The following is a 23,839-nucleotide window of genomic DNA, read 5'->3' on the forward strand; positions in this document are numbered from 1 at the left end:
TGTCATTTGATTGACACTTCATATAAAGCTCCTGGGAATGTCCTTTTGAAAAAGTGTTATGGAGGTGAATTCTACAAGAGTTTGCTGTTCATTATTGATCCCAATCTCTGCAGTTAATCCATCTTTGAGATTTCTCTTTTTTTCCCCTTGTGGTTTTTCTTTTTTTCTTTTCGTGCAAGAGGGATGGAAAATCCTAGTGGTGTTGTAATGTTTACTTCCATTTGGCAGGTTTGAGATAGCTGCTGGTGGAGTAGTACAGGCTGGCATGACCCAGCAGCACCCAGAGCGCTACAGCATATCACCAGATCAGCTCACACATTCGCAATGAAGGTTTCCAAAATGTCACATCGCCTGAATAAACATTTTTACAGTGATCCATATCATGAACTGTCCTTTAGGTTTCAGTGTATAAATGGTCTATATATAATTACATTAGACAAACACTGAAAGATTTAACCACAACTATTCATGAGTATTCCTGTAGCACATAGCCTCACCCTTTTCTTTGTTAGTGTTTGTGTGTGTGTGTGTGTGTGTGTGTGTGTGTGTGTGTGTGTTGCTCGCTAGTCGTCTTTGCTCCAAGCACAGAGTAAATGCCAGCGCTGCTGTTTGTTTTGGCTCCTGTTAAAGTCTCTAGCTCTACACACCTAATCTTAGTTAACACCTCTTGTCCTTACATCCTCCATCTCACCTCAGCTGATGACCTCAGAGGTACTGGCCAGTATGTGTAGGGCAGCACTAAAGCCATGTCCACCGGACTACTGTCACCGGCAGTGTTGGCAGCTCATTCAGTGATTTCCAATAGAAAGTCTGGATGTCATGCATTAGTTTATTGATTACTGAAAGGGGACTTATTACTGTTTTCATAAATAGGTTGCTTAAAAGACATTTTGAAGTCTACTGTAGAGGTCTTCACGGGTCAAAAATCTTGGACCCCATCAGAAATGAACCCGTGGAACCCAGTGTGCATAAACAAGTTTTCAAAACAGAGAGACCCTGTTCGAATAGACCTGAGGATAATTAGACCCAATCCAAAATGCAGTTGACCCGAACAGCCCCTAATAGAGAGAGAACAACAACATCAATTAGCTATCAATTAACAAGGTCGAAAACAGCAGTAATATAATAATGTCTTAAGAATGAATGAAAAGCCACAGAAACTTCACTCCAAAAATAATTTATATATTTGCTTCAAAGACTAATTTATAGTATAATACTTGAAAGTCCTGCCCCCCCCCATACCAACAGTAAAATATTCTGTAGCCAATTTTGGAAATATGTAACTTTTGCTGAACAGTGAAAACCATGTTTTAACATTTACCATTATTCCGTCATTTGTGGCCACATTGAACAAAGTCATCTAGTTGTGATATTTAATGACTGTAGTTAATGCAGAAGCTGATTGTCCCATAAGACTGCATGTAGTGCTTTGGCTGTGTTTGGACATCACTTATTCCAGTCAAGAAAAGCCAGGAGAAAGAATATTTTGACTTCTATATAATCCTCTTTGTCTCTGCATATGCATTGTATTTCCTTGCTTTTTCAAAATGGAGTTAGCATCGGAGGACTGTGCATTTCCTGTATGGCACTCTTGTTCTTGCTGTATAAAGGCCCCTCCCTCCCCTTGCTCCCCGAGATGACGTGGAGTGTCTGTGTGATTAATGCGTAGCAGCAGGGAGTTCCCTCTAGCAGGAGAGACATGGAGGAGTGATCTCACCACAACCCTGAAACCCTCCCAGAGAGAAAAAGAGCAGGCAGGCTGCTGCTGGTAAATATTGACTTTCTGCTTCCACCTATATTCCCTGGCCTGCTGCTCTCAGCTCTCTGGTGGGAGATAAGAGGGCACATACACACTCATACTCTCACAAATAAAACCTAACTTCCGCTTTGCAGTTTTTTTCTGTTTCCTGGAGATAGTCATTTTCGTGGTCGCTTAAGTCGTCACTTCTCGTGTTCGTTGTATGGTTGTACTGCTGTGTCTGCTCTGTTTTTCTGGTTTTTGTACATCAAGGTCTAATGCCCACATGAATGTTTCCCCAGGCTTATCCATCTGTGCTTATTCTTGGACTGGTCTCCAGCCAATGACCCTGATAGCTCCATGTGTCTCCCTTGCCTCGGGGGTATCCCCATATCCACAGGATTTCCAGGGATTCCCTCTGTATCCTGACACCGCACTTCCCTTTTCCCTTCGCACACACACACGAAGAGACACGACGAACACATGCACACATTAAAAGGGGTTACTAACCATTCATCCCCACGCAAGCTCAGAGGAAGTGAGTAGAAGAACACAAACTTGTGCCGCTACCACTGAGTCACATGGCTCACACTGTGCCTTGTTTCCTTGGAGACCACAGCGGATCACATAGTGAGGGAAAACTGACCACAGATGAAAGAACAATCTTATTTTATTCCTTTGGCCTTGCTCTGTGTGTGCTGTATGTGCTTTTGTGTGTTATTTGGTCCTTTAGTCACTGTTGATTTGATATAGAATAGCGGAACAGAGTGTACCGAGCCTGATGACCTTTGTGAAATTAAGAATTGAGCAGAAGGGTGAAGCTATTTAAAAGTTCTTTAAAGGGACAGTACCAAAATGAAATGAAAAATCAAACAAAATATAGGGAATGATTGAGTGCTGTTTGGACGATGTTTCAGTGAGACATTTGAGGCCAATTTCAGGATATCTTTTAAACTTCAGTACTTTTCCCGGGCTTTCTACTGTATCCAATGTGGCTTTTTGAACTTAAGGTTACTCATATTTAGTCCTGGCTTATTTGGCTACACCCATACTGCAAGTGTGGTTTAATACTACAGCAAACACTCCTTGAGCAACCACTTTGTCAGAAATACAACAGAAGAGCAACTGGTGTATTTCATTACAGTGCAGCCAAGCAAACTCATATTGTTTTAATAAAAAAAGTCAGGCAATAATTGGCCTTTTTCCATTATGCCATGAGTGTGAGTAGTTTTCCACAAAACAGCATTGCGCAGTAAAGTTGGTTACCTAGCTGAGAAGTTGGAGGTGTGCAGCTCGTCGCCTGCAGCTCTTCATCTAACAGCTCCCTGCGGCTGCTCCTGACTGCTCCTCTACTCCCTGCAATATTTCAAACCGATCTGCTGTCAAACTCTGCTGAAAATGACAGCTGTCTTTTTTTGTAGATGCATTTTTGACGATTGCGGTCAGTGATATCCTTGGTGACGAATGCATTGTGTTTTCTGTGACTGCTTCACAATATAAGCCACTCAGTGTTTCCACAGTTGACTGTTTTTTAATGTGAACTAGCAGGGCCGAACTAACGAGGTAGAAAGTGAGCTGTGGGCTGCTGCGTTCCCAAAGTTGGTTTGGTTAGAAGTTGATTAAGCGCAAATTTAAGAACATGTACCATGTAAGCATAACATCAATTGAAATTAAAGGTATTAAAACTTGGTTTTGACACAGGGTCACGAGATTACTGTAGGCATTAATGCAGGAATTGCCTTAAGGCCCTTAGAAGTTTAGTAACTTAATACAGCTCTGATGCTGTGTTAGGAGAGTGAACAGAAAACAGTGAGGCTGATCTAAGAGATAAACAATATCGCTGGATTACATGCATGCATCGTTTTCTGTGAATCCCTTGTGCGTAGGCAGGCAGTTTGAATCTTGTGTCAGAATGGTGAACTCTGCCACTAACAATGAAAACTACTACTTTATGAAGGGGTCATTTGTAAATCCATTTAATGGTTATTCCCGGAAAAAAATGACGGCCATAAATAGTATCAAAAATGTGGTTCGATTTCATGAAAATCTTAAAGTGGCAGTCCTTAAGATTTCAGTCCTGTTTGATTTGGCAACACTTAGCCACTGGTGCTAACAGAAAATGTGGTTTAATACTGAAGGTCACAGAATTCTAGGGGCAGCAAAACAAACTATTGTCGTTTTAATAAAGAAGTCAGAAGAAGTAATAATTGGCCTTTTTCCATCATTCTGTGAGCAGCATGATCTGATTTTATGCTGCACACGGCATGAGTCTGCCAACAGCAGGGCCCAGTGAAAGGAGTTGGTTACCTGGCTGAGAAGTTGGAGGTGTGCAGCTCGTCGCCTGCAGCTCTTCATCTAACAGCTCACTGCGGCTGCTCCTGACTGCTCCTCTACTCCCTGCAATATTTCAAACCGACGTGCTGTCAAACTCTGCTGAAAATGACCGTTGCCTTGTTTTTTGATGAACGATAGCAGTCAGTGTCAAGCTCACTGAAAACGCATTGCATTTCCTTTGACTACTTCATAATAAAAGTCAAGTTGTGTTTTGCCAGTTAAATGCTTTTAATGTGAAACTGCGTCAGTAGGAAATGTTCGGTTTGCATTCGCAGTAACTTAATACAGCATTTTTCCCGGGAATGTCGCCACAGACACCCAGTTCGTAACACTGCAAATGGAAGGGCTTTCATATGTTTTTGTCAGTGGGCCATTGGCTCAATCCATCAAACCATTGTGTTAACTCATTTGGCGAAAGATAGCGACTAGTGAACAGACATTTATTTAAATGAAAATCTTTGAGATTGCCACTTTAAGGATTATAACTTTAAATTGCCTCTGATATGGTGTAAGTAAATAATGACCTTTTTATACCCACAATTTTATCTCAAGCCTGTATTTTTTGGATTCAAAACCACATGTCACAGAAATTGACACATGTACAGCTGAATGAAACTCATTAAGCTACAACTTCAAATCTCCCTCTCAATAGTGCCACTGTTTATTGGAGTAAAAGAAGGAAAATGTCAACACTGTTGATGACAAAAATTACAATTACATGTTCTCACAAAAGCTATAATCTCACGGAGGCTATAATCATGATTCAGTATGCCAGTTATTTATAACTGACTTTCATCGTGTCCAGACAAGACTACATCATCAGACTAAATGTAGTGACCCTGATGCAGCAGAGAGTTGTTAAAGAATAATTACTCCCATTGAAAGGGTAAAACGTACCTTTTAAGGCTAATGTGCTAGAGGGACAACAGCTACCTCTCATCTGAAGTGTGCCATTGATTTTGTGTTCCTTTTTAAATGGGTGGGTGCTGGTAAGTCATCGACACACATACACACACACACACACACACACACACACACACACTTACTGACAGAAGACAAGTTCAACCAAATTGCTGCTTCATTAATTCTTCAATCAGTCAGATTTAATGGAGTTAAGCTAGGTTGTGGGGGTGTTTTCACTCTGTGTATGTGTGTGTATTTGCTGAACTTAAGTGTCAAGTTATTAAAAAAGCTGAATATTAATAAAGAAATAGGGGTCAAGGCCAGTCTTTGAGCATACTGTAAATGTGTTTATGCCATTCAGATAAGGAATTTAGATGCACAGAGAGGCCTTGGACTGTGAATGGTGTTGTATCTCAGTCTTATAAACCACCAGCCACAACACTCGCTCCTTGTTTTTATCGATATATTAGTATTACCAGTGCATCATGAACCGCCCTTCCTGGGGGGATTACAGGAAAAAAGATTTGCCAACAAAGCAGCCAACAAAGCAAATCCTTGGACAGCTCTGGGACTCCAGCTCTTTCTCCTACTTTCTCTGACTTATGCTTTGTTTTCCAGCAGTTGACTGGAGCGTGTATGGCAGTGTGAGTGACTGATGAAGCTTTACATCAAGACATGTGAGCAGTGCAAATCCCATGTTGCCTGCATGTTTGGAAACACTAAAGAATCAGGGAAAGAGGCATCAATACAGCAACTGCTGTACAAACTGGTTGTCAGTGGGTGGAAAAGCCTTTTCTTAACTCTTGGTCGCAGTTTGAACTCCACCTCTCCAGTGACCCTTTTTCCAGACTGCAGAGTACTTCCTGTTTACAGCCACTATTTGGTTTTCAAATGGCTTTACAATCTTTTATTTACTTGGAGTCAAGAAGTAAGGCAAGAATAATTGGTCTTTTGTGCATCCTGCTTCTTAGTATTTACACAAGATACAGCCGTCATTGTTTATCTGAAGTGTGTTTTGACACCATAAGGCTGTGTGTGAATTGGAAGATACCGCCATGGCAGCAAATCACTTCTGGCAATTTGATTGCTCAGGATGTACATCACCACTACATTTCCATGTTGGCATACTGTGACAAAGGTGTTATATTACCTCTATGGGCAACTGAAGGACATGCCCACACCTCAGAGCTGTTTTCCCAAAATGAAACATTGGATGATTAACCTCTTAAATCATGTTTTTCAGCTTAACCCCTTAACGTAGGGCTATGTAACTTTTACAAATGAAAAGTTGAATTGATAAGTAATAAAACGCTTGCTCAGTTCCTTACACTCAGGGGTTTTTCTGTTACAGCCTTACTGTTCTTCTATGAGAAGCTTAATGTTAGCTAACATTAGCAAACTTTAGATAGATATTGCTGTAGATATTGAGTACCTACACTGACATTATGACTCTGCTTTTGCTAATGTTTTAGCATATAATATTATTCCATAATTGTTCCTTGTGGCCACAGTGACTGCCGTGCAAAAGTCACATAGTCTCGTTTTAAGTCACTTTTAAGAGGCAGTTTATGTAGACAAAATATTTTTTCCACACAGTATGACCATATCATATAAATATCATGTATATGTTTGTTCTGACACTTAACTGAAGCTACGATGTACTCTAACTCAAAATGCCATGGTGTACCATTACACAAAATGTAAATATTCCAGATATCCTGTGCATCATTTTATAAACATTTTCCCACATGTAAAGACCCAATCTATAATTTTTGACCATGTAAATTACAGATATGTTTGCATGTATAATGGAAGAGTTGGACTTAATGATGACAACTTAGAGAGAATATACTTGGATCTGAACAATGTTTGCCCAAGCAACATGCTTTAATTGTGAATCCACTACAGGGTAGAGAATAAAGGAAAAGTTTACTTATTATAAATATTTACTGTGGTCATTAGTGTGACTATCTACTTACTTGACCAATTAGCTTACTATACTGCCTTTGTTTGTGTTTGCCTTTTCTCCTCTTCAGATGTTCGTTGCAGACAAGGTGGAAGATTCAAGCTGCACCCTTCATGAGTTCTCTATAACTGGTTCTACATATGCCCCTGAGGGACAAATGTGAGTGTCACATTTTAAAGATGTATTACTTTTATTGGGGAAAGTCTGTCCACACTAATACCTCATTATGTGAAAAATGTCTGTAGTCCTTGCAAATTTTACCAAAGCATTTTATGCGGAACTCAAGAAAGAACTTGTTCCTCTTTCCCTCATCCTGGCTTTGATGAAATTAAAAATTTTCAAAACTAGATATAATATAAATAGATGTAGTCAAGCAATCTGTGATGTGGTCTGTGGTCCTTGATTTGTTATATCACGGCTAATGATTCCCAAAAATTGTTTCTAGCTGGACTTTATGTGTTGCTTGGTCATTTCTGCGACAACCAGGGAAATAGTAATCCTGGAAGCTTCTGTTGCTTATTGTTGTCTATGCAAGAAAAATACACTCATAGTAACAATCATGTAAAACCATAACACCTTCAAGCCTAAGCCGCATTGTATTCCTATTGCATTACACACCCTCTTGGTTATAATAGCATGAACTTGGGCAGATAAACTGAACAAAGTGCCATATCAGAATGTTTTAGCAAATATGTGTTTGCGGAGGAATATAGGTAGGTGGCTAGTCATTAGGTAGGAGAAGGATTCTACAGTTCATTGTGTATTCATGTTGTTTATTTTGCTGTTTGGTGAGTACAGCACTCTGACTGCACGAACCTGTCGATTTCATAACAGCAGAGTGTGGGTTATTGTGTGGGAGCTTCGCTAGCAACGGTTGCAGTCTCTACTGGGAAGGGATCCATGGTTGTCATGCAATCAGCGCTGCTTGTCGGGAACACACACACGCACACGCGCCCACACACACACACACACACACACACACATATACACTGTTTACTACTGTACAACCACTGTTTCTTCAGTCAACTTTGGAATGCTAAACAACTGAATGTCTTCCCCACTCATACATATTGATGAGGTTACTGTGTCTGAGGTGTAGTGAACTGTGAAGTGTTTTTCCCTTGTGTTTTGCTGATGGAAGTGACATTTCTGTGTGTGTGTGTGTGTGTGTGTGTGTGTGTGTGTGTGCGCGTGTGCGTGTATTTTCCTTCCAGACTGAAAGGAGACAGGCCCGTTCAGTGTGGAGACTATGATGGACTTTTGGAGTTGGCCACTGTGTGCTCTATGTGCAATGACTCTTCATTGGACTATAATGAGGTCATTAACACAGACACACACACACACACACACACACACACACACACACACATACAGATAATTGTAGAGAATTTGTTTCCTCTTCTATATTTGACATCATTTTTAAGAACCATCATTTCTATGCAAAATAAACCCATCTGTAACACATACAGCATTGTGTAGGTTAGGTTTCTTTGTAAATCCCCTCATGCATTTACAGTATGTATATACACACTGCAGTGACTCCATAAAAGGTAGAACTGGAACACACACACGCTTCAGAAAGCCTTCTCTTCTTCAGCTGAGCTAATTTTACTCTGATGTATGATCTTTTTCTCTGGTTTGGATTGCTTTTCTCACCTCTTTGTCATCACCGTGGTATCATGGTAACCATGCTGAGGAGAGAGGCCAGGGATAAGGCGCCTCTCAACTCCCATGTATCCTCCCAGACTAACTGTTTCTGTTCTTGTAAATGGTCGTTTTGCCACCAATTTTGCACGTTTTTGAATAAAGAGACTGAATGTGAGATCAAAGTGTGCTAAACCAGGGGGGAGCTAGGTGTTTTATTGCTGTCTATGCCCAGTCACACAAACAAATGATGTGTGGTACGCCATTACTGCTTCATCTCACATACTCCACATCTCAGCTGGCAAGGGCTCACACTTAAAAACACTTTGCATGTATGACTCAACGTTTGCGGAGGCAGAGGTGAATGACCTACTGATTTGCTGTGGAGTCATTCTTGTGTCATTTTGAAGAGGGTCGTTCACATTTAACAATGGAGACAGTGTATGGGTGTAAGGCTGTTTCTCCTCACATTTGATCTAAAATGTGTCATTATAAAGGCGTCTGAATCAAATGACTCAATCACTCTTCAAATGCTTACTGTATCCCCCGGCATCTATAAAATACTTTCTAAATCCAAGAAACAGTTCAGAAGAATGTTTTGATGTATTTCTGTTCTCTCGTAGGCCAAAGGGGTTTATGAGAAGGTTGGTGAAGCCACAGAGACGGCTCTCACAACCTTGGTGGAGAAGATGAACGTCTTTAAGACGGACCTGTCTGGACTCAGCAAGGTGGAGCGTGCCGGGTCCTGCAACTCGGTGAGCTACCTGTGGAGATGTGTGTGACCCTGCAGTGTGATGTTTGTCTGTATTAACGGGGAACTCCACCGACTTTACACATCAATTGTTGTAAAGAACAAAAATCTTTTGTGTCTCCTTAAGGAGATAAATTGAGACTACAAGTTTGAAAATGGGGGGGGGGGATCTGGGGGTGTGGAGAAAGAAGTCAGCTAGCATACCACACCCGAATCTCTGACCCAACGGTGGGCGGTCGAGTTGCATTGTGGGTAATATAGCTGCCAGGTTTTGACAAGGAAGAAGAATACGTGCAATAAAAAAGCTGAATTTATTCTGATCCTTTTTTAAAAAACTGTCCATTGTGAGTCTGACAATGTTATAGGAGTGCAATGCTGAATCTGTGACTTACAACAGTCAACAGGTCAGGGTTCAGTGTCTTACTCTTAAACTGTCTTGAACTATTTAATGAAGCACCAGGTTGTTGATAGAGACATATGTTTGACTTCAGGGTGTGAACCTGTGATTGTTTAGTTAGGAGTTAAAAACATCACCCACAAGAATATTTAAAATGTAATTTAACAAAAGCTGTACAAAACAGCTGAAGAGACAGCAAGCCCGCCTGCTGCATTACTTTGAGTTTAGGTCAGTTTTGCACAAAGCTAGCTGCAGCTTATCACAAATTAAGTGCTTGATCTCCTGTAAGAAGATGTCAGGTGAACTGTGCATGAGAGTATGTCTTAGTGTCTGAACGACCAATGGATCACTAAGCTGATGTTGGTGTTCCAGTGCCGAGGGGCCTGTCATCCACTGTGTTGAAGCCAGTCACCTCTGGCTCGGAGCCTTTTCACTCCACTGTAGGATAAAGGTCATTAAAATCCCTGTTGGTCTCACTTCCAGGAAGAACAAAGCTTGTCAGTAACAAACGCTTTGGAGTCTCAGGTGAGATGAGCCTTGTAGTGACAGAAGTCAGAGGGGTAGAGAAGCAGAACTCTTATTGAATGTTTTCTGGTTTTAATGCAAACCTCTGAAAAGGCCCAGTACACCTGCTTAATGGATCAATGCTTAACAATAACAAGCCTCTCAGCTAATTTTAGATGAGATGACCTTAACTTTTCCAAATCTCTGCTGGGCGTACACAGCAAGAAAACAGAAGAAAGAGGAGGAGGATGATTTTCCAGCATGCCATGCTGAGACAAACTCCCATTGCTCTCCCTGTTTGATAGAGAGGAAAGGTTTGTCACATTGACAGATTTCAGGACATCCGTCAGATGTTTGAAGTCCCCTGTCAGGGTGTGTGTACATCACAGCCGTCTGGCTGGACAGAGAGCATGATCAGTGTTATCAACACAGACTATGAGATCGAGGGACACCTACTGGTAGAACAAGACATGACACTAAATGCAGATGATACATTATGTAAGGAATAGGGATGTATTTAGGCTGAATTTTGTGTTCCTACAGTAAACCTTCAGTATTTTGGTCTGCCTTCTCTTTAGCATTTTGCTATTGTTCTTCCAGTTGTTGTTGCTAACTGTGCTCAGCCAGGTCTATATTATCATCATGTGCTGTTGTACACAGACGTATGAGGCAGCAGCCGGGCATCCAGACAAGGTGGTTGAGTGCTTGGTCTAAAGTGTCATCCTTCAGCTGTCAGAAGCTCAGCCAAACCTCTCAGTCACCCACCAGCTGCCAGCCTGACTGCTGTCCAGCTACTTAGCTCAAGTAGCTGTCACTTTCTTCTTCTTCTTCTTATTTCTACTTTTTTCTCCCTCTTTTTCATCCATCAGGTGATCAGGCAGTTGATGAAGAAGGAGTTCACTCTGGAGTTCTCTCGTGACCGCAAGTCCATGTCTGTCTACTGCACCCCCGTCAAGCCGGGCTCCCAGAGCAAGATGTTCATTAAGGCATCAATGAATAATACAATCACAAATACACAGATATATGTACTTTACATCACTTCCATTTGTTGTCATTGTTGATTGATGTTCTTCTCTCAATTAAATTCCTCCTCACAGGGCGCTCCAGAGAGTGTGATTGAGCGGTGTCAGTACCTGCGGGTGGGAACAGGGAAGGTGACACTGACACCAGCCCTGCGTGACCAGCTGATGTCTAAGATCAGGGAGTGGGGGACAGGCAGGGACACCCTGCGCTGCCTGGCACTGGCCACTCATGACACCCCGCCACGCAAAGAGAACATGGACTTGGAGAATTCCAGCAAGTTTGTGGAGTATGAGGTACAGTAGAGGGCCGTGGTAACATCAGAAGTTTAGCTTAGGAATCTATGTTGTTCAAATAGGCTCACATTAAAGTCTTTCTTTTTTAAATAAGCACTCCCATTTTCAGAATTTAAAGAAATTGTTTGACATTTTGGGAAATATGTAATATATTATACATATAATATATATATGTGCTGAAAACTGCAAGTTGTCCCTTTGACATTTTATTTTTTTGTAAAAATTAAACAAGTGAGCAATAGAGAGCCGAAGTCACGATGTCACGTTCGGGCTAGCTTCTGTTCCACTAGCTTCTGTTACTCAATGCAACCTCTCATTCAGCATTTCTTTCATCGTTTTTTCTGTGAAAGTGTGTTTCTGGGGTTTACGGTCCATATAAGACACTCGCCCATGGACGACATTTGTCAAGCCATAACATTAACCCCCAATGGTCTAGGACTAATGGAAAATGGTGTTCCTTAAAAGCCGCTAAAACATAAATATTGACTAAACAATTATATTAGATCGATTTAAAAAAATAAAAATAAAATAAATTTAAGTATAGTGTATATGTGTATGTATATATATATATAGTATTTTTCGTTATTTGCAAATTACAAATGTCAATGTGATTTTTGAATGAGGTTTTCTTACTTCTGGAACAGAACCGAGAAGTTACGGTTTCACTTCGGCTCTCTATAACGTGTTAATTAGTGAGCTTCAGAGGTGCTGGTAGGCAGATTTTCTTTTTACTTTGGACAGAGCCAGGCTTGCTGTTTCCAGTCTTTACGCTAACTGTCTCCTGGCTGTAGCGTCATATTTAACAGACAGATATGAGAGTTGTAGTGATCTTCTCATCTAACTCTCAGAAAGAAAGCAAATAAGTGTATCTCCCAAAATGTTGAACTATTCCTTTAATGTCATCTTTGCTGTTGTCTGTCCTTTGTTTGAACCACAGTAGTGATTAAATCTTTATCCACTTGAAGCATAAAGCTTTTACACTGGGTTCATCTTCCCTGAAACAATTCCTTTGTTGTGTAGAAAGTAATCTATTTGATGTTTTCAACAGCAGTACAAATAAAAAGAGGTGACTTCCATTTCTATCAAACTGAAGGGAGATTTTGTTTTGTTTTGCAACATAATCCTCTCTCTTTTTTTTTTTTCTGTTTCCATTCAGTTGGGTCTCACGTTTGTTGGCTGTGTGGGCATGCTCGACCCACCCAGGAAGGAGGTGATCGGTTCAGTGAAACTGTGCAACGAGGCAGGTATACGTGTTATCATGATCACAGGAGACAACAAAGGCACAGCTGTGGCCATCTGCAGACGAATTGGCATCTTCGGCGAGGATGAGGACGTGACGGGAAAGGCCTACACAGGCCGTGAGTTCGATGATCTCCCGCAGGAGGCCCAGAGAGAAGCCGTGAAACGGGCGCGATGCTTTGCCCGCGTCGAGCCAGCCCACAAGTCTAAGATCGTCGGATATTTGCAATCATTCGATGAGATTACTGCCATGGTGAGGAGAAGGGATGATGCAACTTGCTCTAATTAATTCTTACTAGTGTAAATCTCTACTACTACTTCTTCTTCCTGCCCTACACTGGCACCCACCCATCCCCTTCAACTTTTACACTTTTTGTATTTTTCCTTTGTCATATATTTCTTTATGACTGTTGCAAGGCAAAAAAAATGCTTTTTCTCCATCCTTCAACTGCGCGTTATGTGAATGACTTGTGGAGAATGCATGAGAAGAGGCCAGTGAGGCGTGACATGTTTCAGGTCTCTCTGAGGCTGCTCTCTCAGACACTGCTATCAAAAGCTGTCATCCCTGGCCCGCTCTGCTGCTTCCTATCTGACACACGTCTCAGAAGAGGGGTTGATCCGAGGGGAAGATGGGAGGGAGGGAGACAACAATATCACCATTTCCCTGTCAGACTAACTCCACCATTCACTGCAGTCTAAAGCCGCTTTAGGCCGTGACAGATTAATATATCGCACTTGCTCAGGTTTAGCTTAATCCTGTCTGGATCTGAAACGATAATGAGATAGAGGTTCATTTTCAGTCATTATTAGTACGTTAGACCAATCTCTGTTTAAAGAATAATTTTCTCTAAAAATGTAATGTGGGCTCAGTATTTTAAGAATGAACAAGTTGAGGCAAGAGTAGTAACAAGAGGTTTATTCAGCTTTCTGCTCCAAATATTCCTCTGTTACTTGAAACTAGTTCTTAATACTGTTGCAGTGTCCTTTAAAGTCCGCCTCTGTTTACAATTAATGTTGCAGCCTCAGAAAAAAAATCTTTTTGAAATGAGGGGTCTTTTTATTTATATATACATATAATTAATGTTTTGGGATTGTTCACATAATCAGGAATTCAAATACCATCCTGTGAATCAGGTTTTCTGATGCATTAATGACACAAGTAATCTTTCCCCGTCACAGACAGGAGATGGTGTGAACGATGCCCCGGCCCTGAAGAAAGCAGAGATTGGCATCGCCATGGGCTCCGGCACAGCAGTGGCCAAGTCAGCATCTGAGATGGTGCTGTCCGATGATAACTTCTCCACCATAGTGGCTGCCGTGGAGGAGGGCAGAGCCATCTACAACAACATGAAGCAGTTCATCAGATACCTCATCTCCTCTAACGTGGGAGAAGTAGTCTGGTGAGGAACGGAAACATGCTCAGATACAGCCACCATGTGGGACTATCTTCACCTTCAATCTGACGTCCTCAGCTAATGTTTGTGTGTCTTCTCACTGTCCGTCTCCAGCATCTTCCTGACCGCCATCCTGGGTCTCCCTGAGGCTTTGATTCCAGTCCAGCTGCTGTGGGTTAATCTGGTGACCGATGGCCTGCCTGCCACCGCCCTGGGCTTTAACCCCCCAGACCTGGACATCATGGACAAACCTCCCCGCAACCCCAAGGAGCCTCTCATCTCTGGCTGGCTCTTCTTTAGATATCTCGCCATTGGAGGTAGTATAAGCTCTGACCTGAACACACTTCTGTGAATCAATGTGCAATTACATCAGAATGTAGACGGGTTCCTAGTTTACAACTGAGAAGGCGTGCACAGTAAGAGGGTTGAAGAACAGTTGCTACAATGTCATGGTAGCTTATATATGGACATTTTCAATATTTAAAAATAAAGAAACATGTTGGAAACCAGTAAAATTACTTTTTAGAAGTGAATAAACAACCCCAGGTTAAAAGCGTATGTTAGCATACCAAAAAAAAACGTTAGCATATATGAAATTCCTGCTATTTGCCTGCATAAGTTAAGAGCACAGATGTCCCAAATATATCAACATCAAAATCCAGATGTCAGGACTCCAGATGTATTATCAATTTTGAACTCAAACTGTGTCAACACAGGATCATGAAAAGAGACTCTGCACACCTGTTTGTGATTTTCTTTTTCTCTAAAATATTATAAGCATAACAACTTTTTCCATCCAAAGCCATCAGTCTGCCTCCAAGTCCCACACTGAAACTCTAAACGCATGTCAAACTGATCACCAAAGCATTGATCACAGAGCCTAATAAAGTTTTCCACTAAACAGACATAAACAGGCAATAATAATCTGAGTTGTCTTACCTTAAAACTGGTGCAAAACCATTGACAACCTTGTTAAAATCCAGGGCTCTGGCCAGATCGCTACATTTAAATATCCAACTATGCATTCTGAGCTAACAGGGAGGTTTCCTGTTTGGGATCTTGAATATTTTCCACCCATTACTTTAGTGATTCATGCAGCACAAAAATAATTTCTCATGTTAATCTCCCCATTGCATGAGCACAATGACATCATTTGGAAATCCATCTATAGTCTCTATAGTATAGAAACCAATTTCCCTCCTGGGTATAAACATCATCTATGTATATAGTTATAGCAAGCTTTGACTTTTCTTTTTCCCTGACAGCTGTCTGTGACAAATGTCATCAGACGGCATCTGGTGTGAATATATGTCTCTGACTGCTTTTCCTGTAGGATATGTGGGTCTTGGAACAGTGGGTGCTGCCACATGGTGGTACTTGTTTGATGAAGAAGGCCCACAAGTGTCTTTCTATCAGCTGGTGAGTTGCAAAACATTGCTCTGCTAAGTCTGTCTTCTTTACACACACAGTCCCATCCTCAGAATACTGGGGGGTTTCTGTTGTGTTCTGATATGTACCCCCTCTCAGCCTTCTTTACATCTGCCGCTGTTGGACACAGTAATGTTTGGTGATCCCAGCAGTGTACAGAAAAAGGAAGGGAAGTAAGTCCTATGTGGTTCGATTGCATACAGGATGGGAATGAAGCCAAGGTTCAGCAGCTGTTCCCCCATCAGATCTGAGCTCCATCAAACCAGGTCGCAGAGGTCCTGGTGACAGCCTGATGACACGCATGCAAGCGCAGACACACGTACACATACACACACTAACTCCTGTCTGTCTCTCTCTCTGCAGAGACACTTCATGCAGTGTACTGAGGAGAACCCCATGTTCCAGGGCATAAACTGTGAGGTGTTTGAATCCCGCTACCCCACAACCATGGCCCTGTCTGTGCTGGTCACTATCGAAATGTTCAACGCACTCAACAGGTCAGTCATCCTCTGTTGTGAAGTCAGGGTAAACACTCCTTAAATGTCACGGCTGTCAGATATTTATTAAAAAGAAGACACTGTCATCCAACAAGACAGCACTCCCTTTGAGAAAGAATTACACAGCCGTGTGATGGATAACAGCATGGTTTCCATGCCAGAAAAACACATCCATCACAAACATTAACTCTTCTGACCGCTGAAGGACTTAATGTTGCTGTTTATAATGGCCATATATTTTAGATTCGGCATTTGGTGACTGTGGCAAAGGAATCAAACTTAGCCGCACATCTTAAGAAATGGAATAATGCTTATTTGGGGAGGCAGAAAATAAAAGGAACAGTGGTATGAAGGGAAAACTCCCCATGTTTTTGCCAGGATTGCTCATGGAGCAAGTCTGTCAGTAGCTCCCTATAGCAACAAATGCTAATGTCTCATTTAGGAAAGAATCTGAGAAAGGGAAGGTTAAAATAAAGAGCCGCCTGACTGATGAAAATGTTATCCCAAGCCAAGACAGTCAGTAAAACTGACAGAGGGGGACGCTTGTTTACATGATTGCTATCACCCATATAAGGGGGGGGGAGACTTGTTGTTATGATGCATTTAATATTACATTTGATGAATTGCAAAGACATTCTAATTAAATGTCAGTTTATTTCAATTGTAATTTTCAATTCAATTTTAATTGTAATGTAGTTTCTTACAGGAAACTAATGAAATCTTAAAGTCTGTGAGCTTCCCACATACTCTCGTTTGATCTTTGCAACATGATAATAACTTCCATGTAAGTCCCTAATGTCAAGCTGAGCAGCTAAATTGCTAACATGTCTTGATCTATTAAAACTTCTCCCCGCCAGTTTGTCTGAGAACCAGTCCCTGGTCAGGATGCCTCCCTGGGTCAATGTCTGGCTGCTGGGAGCCATCATCCTCTCCCTCTCCCTCCACTTCTTAATCCTCCATGTTGAGCCTCTGCCGGTGAGTACTCATCTATGGGACACTTGTAGACTCTGTCATTGAGCCTACTTTGGATCTATGGGTAGTTGTGAAAAATGCATACTGATTATACTCGTACACATCATGGATGACACAGACCTTGTTGTGAGCGGTTTCATGTAGCAACTATCGGTAGAAAGCAAATAGTTCCTACATGAAACTGCTCACAACAAATCTGTGGATTTTCTTGAGTAACCGGGTCATGATTTCTGGAAAGAGACATTGCTGTTGAGTTTTTCAAATGTATTTATTTGGTGCTTTGAGCACCACAAGCCGAGTGCCATCTAGTCCCATTATATTCAAAAAAGGCAGATATCTCCAAAACTCTGCACCTCACACCAAAACAATCTAGATGGATAAATAGCACTACAGGTAAGAGGAACAATATGTGTTTTTGATTTCGGGTGAACTGTCCCTTTTAATGTTGCAGTGTGGTGAGCTGTCAGGGTCTACCGTAGAAAAGGCTTCATTGCGCAGCCTCTACTGTAGCTCTGTCCATTATTAGAAGAGTGTCTGACTTTTTGATTTCCTCTGTCCTTCAGTTGATCTTCCAGGTGACCCCTCTGCGCTGGTGCCAGTGGATCATGGTCCTGAAGATTTCCATCCCGGTCATCCTCCTGGATGAGGCACTGAAATATCTGTCCAGGAACCATCTAGAAGGTATGCTGATACCTGTTGGTCCACTTTTCCAATGAACCAACCCATAAAAAGTGTGGTGTAAATAGTCTGAAATAGTTAAAGTTGGTGAAGTTTATTAAAATCAATCTCCTGTGATGTTGAAAATCAGATTTTGCTGACAAGTTTCTTCTGCTCTTTTTTCTCTCCTGCATTTCTAATTCAGCCTAAATTCTTTTTATCTCACCTTCTGTCAAAAGGTACTCTATTTCCAACCTCTTCATGCGTTCTTCTCTCTCCAGTAGAAACTCGCAGCTTTAGACCGATTGCTCTAGTTATTATGTGTTTTAAATGATGTGTTTTTTATCCCCGGCAGGTGATGAGGAGAAGAAATATCGGAGGAGATGGCAGCTGAACTAAGACCTCTCCCTCAACACACTCACACACTTAGACACACGCCTACCCTCTTCCCTTTATGAGCTAGGACCCTTTTCTCTCCCCTGTCCTCATTCCCCACTCCTGCATGTCCAACAAACCACCACTAGAAATGAGCAGGGCTTGCATGAGAATGAGTGTGCAAGAAGGAGAGCATGCGTGTTCCTGCGAGCATAGCTTTGTACGAGTGTGTGAGTAAATGAGCACTGTGTGTGTGTGTGTGTGAATGTGTGTGTGTATATGTGTGTGTGAACAGGCAGATGCAGGCCTGTCTTTATAGTTGCCAGAGCGAGAAACAACCGGAAAAAAAAAAAAGAGATAAAACTGCCCGGGGCTCTGCTTTTTAATGATTTCTGCTCATTGTTTTTTTGACTGTACAGTACAAACATAGTGGTGCAGTAACAGGACTTTGGGGAGGGAAGGGGAGGGAGGACAGGGGAACGGAGGTTGATAATACTGGGTGGGAGGAGGGGGTTGAAATTAGCACAGAGACCGAAAGAGAGATTGAGAGGCCTGCCATGGAGAGGAGACTGATGTACACACTGGCAAAGGAAGAGCATCAGCAAGAATGTGGAAGGTGAAAACAGCCGGCTCTCGAGGCGGCACGACCAGTGTAGAGAGCCATCGTACCTGTGTGTGTCCACAAAAACATTACCTGGAGGTACCGCCCAGGCTTCTGCTACCCACACTACTGGCACTGAATTCCAGCCAGCTCTGCAGGAGCACAGCCTCGACAGCACAACACAATTGTATCTCTGGCCAGTTTGTCACAGCGCTGCTCCTTCATCACTCTTCGTCTTTACTCTCACCACATACAAGGTCTGACTCCTGTTGATCGTGTTTTATGCAGAATTACTCTCCTTTTGCCTGTCTTGCTCTCTCTTTCTCGCTCTCTGTTGAGGAGGCAGCTGTGGGCCCGGGGTCGTGACGTTATCAGGCTCTTGAGTTAAGAGTGTGGAGATGTCGATCCACCTAAAGGTGTGAATAGCTTTACGCTGCTTGGCCGCTTCCTTCGGCTCTTCATTCGAGGAGCTGAGGTCAGCTCACAGACTTGGTAAAAATAAAAAATAAAATAAAAATAAAAATGTCAAACAGCAACCAAACCAGCATATCAGTAGAGTAGTTGTCAGCCAGTCCACCCAGCTGGTCCTGTTAAGCCTCACTTTAATGTCCATCTTCTGTGCTGCCATTGGAGTTTTCGTTGTCAAATATTTAAAGGGGATCGGCACAACTGGATGAAGCTCCATGACATTTTGTGCAGAATAATTGTCCTGGAGCATCATGTTGTTGATCTACCTTTAATTTATTCATTTGTAACCCTGCACCAGCGCTAAGGTGCACGTGCATACAGCCTTCCTTGAATTCATTTGTCTAAGTTGACTCAATAGGCTTTTCAGTCGTTGAATCGCACAGATGATGTAGTTAAAGTAAGTTAAGGATTGGCAACTAAACTTCTTGATTGTCTCAGTCTCACTTGCTCGTGAATCATTTATATATTAAGCACATTTAACACCCATGCCTCATACAGCCCACTGTACCTCCACATTGAATATGTGGTCAAAATGAATGTGTTTCTGCTAGCCTTTAATTAGCCTTTTACCAACCGCCACCACTCTCACTCATACGTGCCCTAACAGTGATATTCATTCTGATCACTTGAGGTCTTAAAGACTCTGAAAGTCCACTTGGTCTAAGGCATGTTTAATAGGAAACCCTTTTTGCTGTGCTTTGTGCGCTGCTTCCTCAGCTCCTCTTGCTCTCCTAATGCTTTAGCAACTCACTTGGGTATTGTTTTATAATGACTAGATAGTAATGTAGTTGACTGAATGAACCCACAGGGTTTGGATTGTGTCTTTTAAGTCTTAATTCTGGGTTTTGTGTTGGGTCCTGGTGCTCTGAGGACCGGTCAGCGGTGTGTTTGGTCTCTTGTTGCTTTCACATAGGACAGAGGAGAGTGTGTACATTCAAAAAAAAAAACAACAACACTTTTTAAAGGTGCTGGATGAAAAACGGGAACAGGATCTGCGTACTAAATTAACTGGGTGTTATTGACACACTGTGCAGATCTTTTTCCTTTCTTTTTCCTTCCTTTTCTTGCCTCCAGACCTGATTTTAACAAGCGGGACTGATTTCTGCAGTGTGACATAGAGCATGGTTTAGAATCAAAAGGAAAATCCATCCTTAAACACTTCAACATCAGTGACCAATCTGCTATTGCTTACAGGACTGTATGTAGTTGTATTCATCTATTTTGTTGCCTAGTGATGTTTTTTTCTTACTCCAGGGGATAACTAGCCAAATTTAGATGGCATGACATCATCGACTCCAGATATTTCCAGCTCCACATGCTCTCTGGGGTCATTCTTGGAAATGTACAGTAGGAAATCACTCATTTAAGTAGAAGTTGATGAAGGAAATTGAGGGAAAGTACACTGAAAAGTATTAAAATACATCACCAGATACAAAAAGACTTAAAAGATTGATTCCTTATCATTTTATACCAGAAGCTGGATTTTGTCACAAGTAAATAATGGCTTGATTTTGATTATAATTGACATAAAGCAGCAGTTATGTTCAGTGACTTCTTCAGTCCTTAATTAAGTTTTTTTTCCACCATCATGAGAATGTGGCACCTCTGTCCAGACCAGCAGACCTCCTGTCCCTGTCTCAGGTCTCCATGGCTCTGTAACATGCTGGCACTATGGCCACCAGGCACTATAGGTCTGTATAGCCTTGTTATTTACTACTGAATCCTCAACTCTGTACAGAAGATGAGAATACGATCGCATGGAACCTTGTTACTGTAATAATAACCTATACAGTATATAATATTTAATTTTTTGATAACTTACATCAATGAAACCTACTTACCAACAAGAAACAGACTTGCGAGAAGCCATTTTTTTTTTCTTTGAGCACATGGTATCTAAGGATCTCCTTTTTTTGTTTTGTAGAATAGAAAGGTTGTTTCTTCATTGTTCCCGTTTGGTTTTTACAGTTGCCGGGGGTTTTGTGTCTTTTACTGTAGGGAAAAGAATATGTCGTTATCATGTTTAAGATAGACAAGAATCAAGCTTACGCTAATTAATGATGATGATGCTGATCATTTCAGTGATAGTTATCCAGTGTGAGAATGTTCAAGAATTTGTGAATGAACTGTGTCTGGTTTACACTGAGCGATAAGCAGTGATGAATCCTGGGTTATGAAGTTTTATGACTGTACATTGAAGGGCTTGGTGTGGATGCAGGCTCTAGAGACCCGTGACAATCCTATTGGGTCTGACAACGCTTCCAGCATGGTACTCAAAGTCCTCTACCAGCTGTAAAAAAAAAAAAATAATAATTTAAAAAAAAAGATAAAAAAAGACCTTTACTAACAGTGAAGGAGTGATCAGGTTCATATTAATAACATCTGACCAACAGTTCCCTTTTTCTTTGTCTGTATAGACAAGTAAACAGTCTCTAGAGCCCCAGTTCCACCTCTGAGAAATTAAAAGGATTCTCTGTATTGCCTTGTTAATATTAATTGTGGACACATAATTTTATAAATGACAAAGACGTGGAAATAAAGATAATTTATCTTGTTATTTATCCAGGGGTTGTGTTTTTTTCATGTACCATTTCAATTTATTTTTTTTTCTCTGTGTGAACAGTTTTCTTTGGAACTACTTTCTACAGAAGAAATAGTCCCACTGAAAACTGTTGACAGGGAGGTTTATTCAGATTATCCTGAATACCCGGGAAAGATCTGTTTCTGTTGTGTATAATGTCATTTTTCAATGCTTTAAGGAACCCCAAACAAAATTCCATTCCAAGGGAAGTTTTTTTTTTCCTAATCCCACCCTTTTCCCAGGGTGAATGCAACAGTAGAAAGATCTTGGTCAAAGTGGGTGTTATGCAAGTTACATCTTTTTCTACCATCATTTTGATGCAATGTTAGAAACAAAAGGTCTAGTGTTGCGAATAGTTGACACAGACACCAAAACTGTTTCCATTTGCAAAACAGCAAGTGTATGCTCCAGAAGGTGTCCAAAAGGTCCAAAAATCATCTACAGCTGCTGGATCAAAAAGCAAACTGAAGGCAAAAGATTTGCACACTGTGCTGATAATCAGGTCCCAGCTAGTTTAACTTTTGGATCTAACAGAGATCTTCATCAGGCATTGTCAAATAACCATCACAAAGCACGACAAGCGATATGTAGCCACAAACACATTCCTCACACAGGTGGTGGTGATCTGCATGATTGAGAGCCAATCTACTGTCAGACTGGACCAATCAGAGAAGAGTTCTGCCGCAGGACAGACAGGACAACATTCAACACATCATAATAATAATAATGAAACCATCATATACATTAGAACATATTAAAATACACAAAGTATCATAAATGTAAACGATTAAGCTACAAATGATATACCTTTAAGTGCAAATCAGAAGTCAAATAACCTAAACATCTTAAAATATGCAAAATACCACAGATAATTACAAAGACAGTCGTAAAGTAAAAACAAATTGCACCTTAAAGTGCCAGGTTTTCCATTCAACAGTGGAACGACTTGTTTTAAAACAAGTCGTCTGTTCCCTCCCAGAGGATATTTCCTCAGACAGAGCCATCTTCATCATCTGAGAGTCATCTTCAACAATGTTTAGAGCCTTTTGGGGAAGCCAAATTTTACACATTGAAGAGAGAGACTGTAGGGAGTGGCCCGTCATTTTAGATGAAGCATTTGTTTCAGCAGTAGTCCGACTACCAAATCAAACTGTGATAGAGAAAGTTAGCACACTTTCAACAACAGATGTGTAAAACTGGACCACAGATTTCCTTAAAACCCCAAATATCCTGAGCTTCCGCAGACAATATTATCCCAGATGAGCCAACTTTACAATTTTATGAACGTTGCTTTCCTCTTTAAGGTTTGCAGAGACTATAGTGCCAAACTCTGTCACATGTTCAACTGGTTTCCCGGCAATTTCAAGAGGAATGTGAAATGTTTTGAAAACCATGCTTTCTATGTGATAGCTGTGTAAAAAAAGAACCATAAATCATTAAAAATTAAGTAAAGTGCCTTTTTTATGTTGTGGTCACTACATCACAGCACTTCTGGTGTTAGAACAAAGTTGGCAGAAGTGCATTAAATCAATGGCGAAAAACTGTAACACCATCTGTGCATTGAACCTTTTGAACCAGCAGGGGGGGATGTTACACCACCTTGCCTGTATGTATAAAGCTATGAGGTGACTGGTCATGTAAGGATGTGTTATATGTACCCATCCTTCTCAAGTAGAGGAGGTGGGAACTGGTTTTGTTGTGTAATGAAGAGCAACCCAAGGAGTCTTTACTGCTTTTGTCTTGAGCTCAGATAGATGACAACACACACAGATCTGCTCAAGTGGAGGAAATGAATCTTACCATTCGCCCTTAAACACCACTCTCCTTCACTCAGCCTTTAGATGTTTTAATTGGCTGCCTAAATACAATGACATGCACGTACACCTGCCTGTCTGACTACCAATTACCACACAGCCATAAGTACTTTGTCATGCTTCCTCAGATCTCACATGTGAGAATGACACACACCCTCTCTGGGGGAACTTCCTGGAGTGAAGGTGAGATCCCACGGGCTGCAGGGAAAACAGAAGAGGATCTCATTAGTATCAGTGCGTTATTTCCACCGTGAGCCTCA

General features: G+C 41.4%; 1 protein-coding gene across 3 annotated transcripts in view; it reads left to right on the forward strand.

The window, feature by feature from the left end:
• Positions 1–21,745, forward strand: part of atp2a3 (ATPase sarcoplasmic/endoplasmic reticulum Ca2+ transporting 3) — a 45,074-nt gene extending 23,329 nt beyond the window's left edge. For 2 of the 3 annotated variants that reach the window (XM_044222247.1, XM_044222249.1), the window contains 13 exons: positions 7,012–7,100; positions 8,156–8,258; positions 9,209–9,340; positions 11,107–11,223; positions 11,335–11,553; positions 12,710–13,045; positions 13,972–14,192; positions 14,301–14,503; positions 15,520–15,605; positions 15,978–16,111; positions 16,969–17,086; positions 17,647–17,764; positions 18,096–21,745. In XM_044222247.1, the coding sequence (XP_044078182.1) occupies positions 7,012–7,100; positions 8,156–8,258; positions 9,209–9,340; positions 11,107–11,223; positions 11,335–11,553; positions 12,710–13,045; positions 13,972–14,192; positions 14,301–14,503; positions 15,520–15,605; positions 15,978–16,111; positions 16,969–17,086; positions 17,647–17,764; positions 18,096–18,139 (1,920 nt within the window). In that variant the 3' untranslated portion in view covers positions 18,140–21,745. Of the gene's footprint in view, positions 1–7,011; positions 7,101–8,155; positions 8,259–9,208; positions 9,341–11,106; positions 11,224–11,334; positions 11,554–12,709; positions 13,046–13,971; positions 14,193–14,300; positions 14,504–15,519; positions 15,606–15,977; positions 16,112–16,968; positions 17,087–17,646; positions 17,765–17,945; positions 17,980–18,095 lie in introns of all 3 variants that reach the window. The other variant, XM_044222248.1, reaches the window with a different exon arrangement.
• Positions 21,746–23,839: the final 2,094 nt, after the last annotated feature.

Source organism: Siniperca chuatsi, linkage group LG14, assembly GCF_020085105.1.
Source record: "Siniperca chuatsi isolate FFG_IHB_CAS linkage group LG14, ASM2008510v1, whole genome shotgun sequence".
NCBI lineage: Eukaryota > Metazoa > Chordata > Actinopteri > Centrarchiformes > Sinipercidae > Siniperca > Siniperca chuatsi.